At 49.7% G+C, this 5,144-nt stretch overlaps 1 protein-coding gene across 1 annotated transcript; it reads right to left on the reverse strand.

The window, feature by feature from the left end:
- Positions 1 to 540: 540 nt before the first annotated feature.
- Positions 541 to 2,236, reverse strand: LOC120990707 (RING finger protein 44-like). Its single transcript, XM_040419613.1, has 2 exons — positions 2,162 to 2,236; positions 541 to 1,160 (listed from the first exon to the last, which is right to left on the reverse strand). The coding sequence occupies exons 1-2, from the start codon at positions 2,229 to 2,231 to the stop codon at positions 541 to 543; spliced, it is 690 nt and encodes a 229-aa protein (XP_040275547.1). The 5' UTR covers positions 2,232 to 2,236.
- Positions 2,237 to 5,144: the final 2,908 nt, after the last annotated feature.

Below are 5,144 nucleotides of genomic sequence, written 5' to 3' on the forward strand. Positions count from 1 at the left end.
TCCAGACCCCGCTGCACTCCACTTCCTGCTTGTGTTCTTGACATGGCAGAAAATGGCGTTCTGCCAGTCATTGCCGCAGCAGTGATTGGCGGAGCAACATTCCCATCTATTTCCTGTCGTGTTGAGTACACAAGCCGGAAGTGGAGTGCAGTGAGGGACCGGGCACCGAAGGACCAGGAGCAACAAGGTGAGAGTAATATTCTATATTTCTTCTCAGACATTCACAGCCCATGGGGCCGGCTTTTCGTTGCTCCAGAATACCCCTTTATTAATGAGGTCTTTGTGACTACATGGTTCGAATGTTAGGACATGTGTGGATCTTTTCTATTATAGTATAAAATACAGTGTGTATATATGGAAGAAAAATGTTTTTAATCTACAACTGAATTTGGTGGGAAAATTATGGATATTTAGCGTCATGTAAAAGTCACTTACCTGGGCAAACTCCAAACACTCTTACAGCAGTTTTCACGCCCCCTCGGGGTACCGTGCTGTGTTCTGTCTTGGTGGTTTGTAACAGAAGATGGAGATGTTCTGTGCTTAGTTAAAAGCAACCCTGCGGCATAGGGGACAGCTGCGGTTGTTCTGGAGCCACTGAGTGATGCAGGCGTGATGGTAAATGTGGCCGCAAGGCAGAGATGTCACCTGCTCGCCCTTAGTGAAATCAGTCAGGCAGATTATACATGACTGTGGCTCCTCCGCTTTGATGGTAATTGTGGGGAGAGCTCCAATTTGCTGGGTCCTGCAGCTTGGTGGAGGCTGATGAGGCACACCCAGTGGAGCCGGTGTTGGGGGCTCTGGCGGTGGTATGGCCTGAGGTCTCATGGTGCCCATCCTCTGCAGCTGAATTAAGATGTTATACAGGCGTTCTCCAGGGTGTATTGGAGACCTCCTGGGTGGCTGGATCTCCCTGGTCCTGCGGCTTGGTGGTATAGGCCGAGGATGGTGGAATTCAGGTGTGATGGCCTCAGCACTCTCCCAGCTGCTCCCCCCAGATGGTCGGGGGTCTTGGGCCGGTGCAGGTCTTATTGGAGAGCGGCTTCTCTCCCTGGCAGATGTTAATTGCCGCGGAGGAGCTCTGAACCCAGAGACATCAGGATGTTGTGTGTCTTGAGCTCTTCTCTGAGCTGATCTTAATCTTTGTAGAGTAATAGTCTGACCTAAAAGAGCGAAGATATGAAGAATTATCTATATATCCAATATGTATCTGTCTACATGTCTCTGCTGTTGTAGCCTGGACATAGTGACTTAGTTGGTCACTTTTTGGCTCCTGTTATAGAGGTTGTCCAGCCTTTTTTTAAGTGATGGCCTATCCTCAGGACAGGCCATATATAGCTGATTTGCAGTAATTGGATACCCCACACCAATCAGATGAAACTACACTGCACGGCCACCACTGTAGAGTCCAGTGCTCGTCACTGCTATTGTCATTGAAGTCAATGGGAGCAGTGATGAGCGGCACCTGCACTAAACTCCCAGGGGTGCAAGTACAGATGTCAGGTGCCATGTATTTGTATGGAGGAGACTGATTGATGTGTCTAGTCACCTGACCCTCCATCAGTGGTTATCTTATGTACAGGACCTCTGCCGAACAAGACGACGTACCTCATAAAAAGTAGAAGATGGAGCAGAACATCAAAAAACACTACTGGGGAATTTTTATAGTCAGTTTTGTAGTTTTAGGTCAAATTCATGAAATATCACAAGATGGTTGATAAATGTGGTGCCATTTTAAGTCTAACATTTCTGTTTTGAGATGTTCCTCTAATTTCTGTACCCCCTTCACTGGAGCAAGATTGAGACATTTTGGGACTTTTTTTTTTTCAAAAACTCCATTGATGAATCTATCTTAAATCAGTTACACAGGCTAACCCTACCACCCACTTGAGTGAGTGAAGTTAAAATACAAAATGTATCAAAACATATGTGCAAGTAAGCTCCAAAAAGTCTCAGATCCCTATTTTGGGACTTTTTTAAAGTCAGACGTGCAGGACGTTATAAATTCCCCCCTTTAACCTCTCAATGTCCAACCCTTTAACATCTCGGTTATCACCAGATGACATAGTTGCACCCATGTGTCCTGTTGGAGTTTAGACTACTTGTCCCTACTACAGATAATGAAAGCAAAGACTGTCTAACTTTTCTTCAATGTGTCACTTACCCTCGTTCTCGGGCCGACCGAGCCACGCGTTGTTGTCTGCGTTCAGCTGACGAAGTTCCCGGGATCCCATGTCTGGTTTCCCGAGCCGGATGTCTATAACTGAGGAAAATGTCCTCAAGTGGCCCTGATATTATTGGGCCTTGAGGAAGAAATCAAAGGAAAAAAGGACAGGAAGCAAATACTAGAAATTAAACCTAGCTCACTCTTCCAGAGCCAAAGTAAAGAAAATGGCGCTGAGATGACTGTGCAGAGGTGTCTTCTAGGTTCCTGTACATTGTGATGTCATACAGAGGAACCTGTTCTAGATCACTGCACTGTGACATCACCACAGCCTGGCTGCCATGTTGCTTCCTGCCAACTGCTCAGTATCTACAATGGTTGTTATGTCTTCTAGATTATTAGCTTCTTATATTTCACTTCCCTGATATTTTATTATTATTTTTCTTCTTTTTGGATCCCCTCCTGGCTTTTTGTCTGGAAAAAAAAACGCATCATGAAGTGTATGTGTGTACAATAATGGTGGTAAAAAGCGCAAAATATGGCACATGCTGTATTTGTACCAAAATATGCGACTTTTGTGCTTCTTGACCATATTCTCAAGTGTCTCAAAAAGCGCAGGAGAGGAGCCTTCACCAGATTTACTATAATTTACATCAGAAACCGGTATAAATTATAACGTCCAATCCAGCTCCTAGTGGGCGTAGAATTCAGTTTCTGGAGCACGGAGGGCCTGAGCTGTGTCTCATTTATTAAGAGTCATCTGCCTCTTCATATATCTGGTGCATCTCACTCCTGGATCAATCTCAGGCAGAGTCCCTGCCGCTCAGGACTGCGCAGTGTAGTCCCTCATTATGTCGCTGTATGCTGCTCTGTGGGGTCCATGTTACATAGAGCAGTGGTCCTCAACCACCGGGCCGCGGCCCAGGACCGGGCCCTGGAAGATTGTTTGCCGGGCCGCGGCAATTAAGAGGAGGTGAGACACTAGGACAGGGGCGGGTAGGGGGGAGGGCCCGCGGCCCCGCAAGTGGTTTTTTTTTGTGCGGATGCCGGGCCTTCCTTATATTTTGAGTGCGCCTGCGCTGCGCTTTATAACCTGTCATAATCCCGCGAGACCCGTGACCTCCTGCGGCGGGTCTCGCGGGATCACTGCTGGAATGACACTGCTGGCAGAGCCATAGGATTGCGCACCGAACTGAAGCCCGCCACAGCCTGCACGTTTGGGGGGGGGGGGGGGGGGGCCGGGGCAGATGATGATCAGTGGCACTAATGTCTGAATTCAGAAAGGGGGGAGCCCGCACCGGCCATATGAGGGCAGGGCAGGGACAGCAAATGATGAGGGGCAAAAACTGAAATATATAGAGAATGGGGGCAAAATGAAATATACGTAGAGAGGGGGCCTCTGACAAAACATTGACAATTATAACCGGGTTATTATTGCCAAAGTTTTGTCAGTGCCCCCCTCTACCTATATTTCATTTTACCCCCATTCTCTATATATTTCCTTTTCATTTTGCCCCCTCATTATTTGCTGCCCTGCTCTAATATCATATCACATTATAATAACTGGCACTAATGTCTGAATTCAGCAAGGGGGGCCACATGAGGGCAGGGGCAGCAAATAATGAGGGGGCAAAATGAAAATGAAATATATACAGAGAGGGGCAAAAAATGAAATATATAGGAGTGGGGGCAAAATGAAAATTAGTGAGAAAGGGGGCGACTGACAAAACTTTGGCAATAATAACCATGAGCACCGCCGTGCCACGTCGGCCACATGAGGGGCACGGTGGTGCTCATGGTTATTATTGCCACGGGGGGGCCCAAATTCAAAGTTTGCCCTGAGGCCCATAGAATTCTAGTTTCGCTACTGCGCCAGACGCATGCCTGCCCGACGCGCATATCACACACAGCGTGCGGCTGTACAGCGGGTCAGAAGGAGAGCGTTCCTTGCTTCCAACTGTGATGCTGGCCAGCCACTGCCACCAATGAGAAAGCTGAAAAGGGCTAAAGAAGGGAGGGATTGGTTAGGTCCCACTGCCCCACCAATGGAAATGAACATGAAGGCCCGAGGTAGGGGGGTGTGTCGGCATCCAGTTTCAGATCGTATTTGAGGGAGTGAGCGGGAGAATGCAGTTCCTCTTCCATGTCACCTTGAAAATATCAGCAGTGACCAGTGAAGGCGAGGCCAGTGAAGGCGAGACCAGTGAAGGCGAGGCCAGTGCAGCGGAGGCCAGTGCAGCGGAGGCCAGTGCAGCGGAGACCAGTGCAGCGGAGACCAGTGCAGCGGAGACCAGTGCAGCGGAGACCAGTGCAGCGGAGACCAGTGCAGCGGAGACCAGTGCAGCGGAGACCAGTGCAGCGGAGACCAGTGCAGCGGAGACCAGTGCAGCGGAGACCAGTGCAGCGGAGACCAGTGCAGCGGAGACCAGTGCAGCGGAGACCAGTGCAGCGGAGACCAGTGCAGCGGAGACCAGTGCAGCGGAGACCAGTGCAGCGGAGACCAGTGCAGCGGAGACCAGTGCAGCGGAGACCAGTGCAGCGGAGACCAGTGCAGCGGAGACCAGTGCAGCGGAGACCAGTGCAGCGGAGACCAGTGCAGCGGAGACCAGTGCAGCGGAGACCAGTGCAGCGGAGACCAGTGCAGCAGAGACCAGTGCAGCAGAGACCAGTGCAGCAGAGACCAGTGCAGCAGAGACCAGTGCAGCAGAGACCAGTGCAGCAGAGACCAGTGCAGCAGAGACCAGTGCAGCAGAGACCAGTGCAGCAGAGACCAGTGCAGCAGAGACCAGTGCAGCAGAGACCCTAGTCAGTTTTGAGTCACATTTAAATAATAAATGTAATAGTTTTCTATTTTAACATGCACCTTGTGTTACCCCCGGTCCCTGGGAAAATTGTCTGGCATGAAACTGGTCCTTGGTGTAAAAAAGGTTGGGGACCACTGACATAGAGAATACATCGGTTATATGGTACCCAGTGGTGCACG

This window comes from Bufo bufo, chromosome 2 (genome assembly GCF_905171765.1).
Source record: "Bufo bufo chromosome 2, aBufBuf1.1, whole genome shotgun sequence".
Lineage (NCBI taxonomy): Eukaryota > Metazoa > Chordata > Amphibia > Anura > Bufonidae > Bufo > Bufo bufo.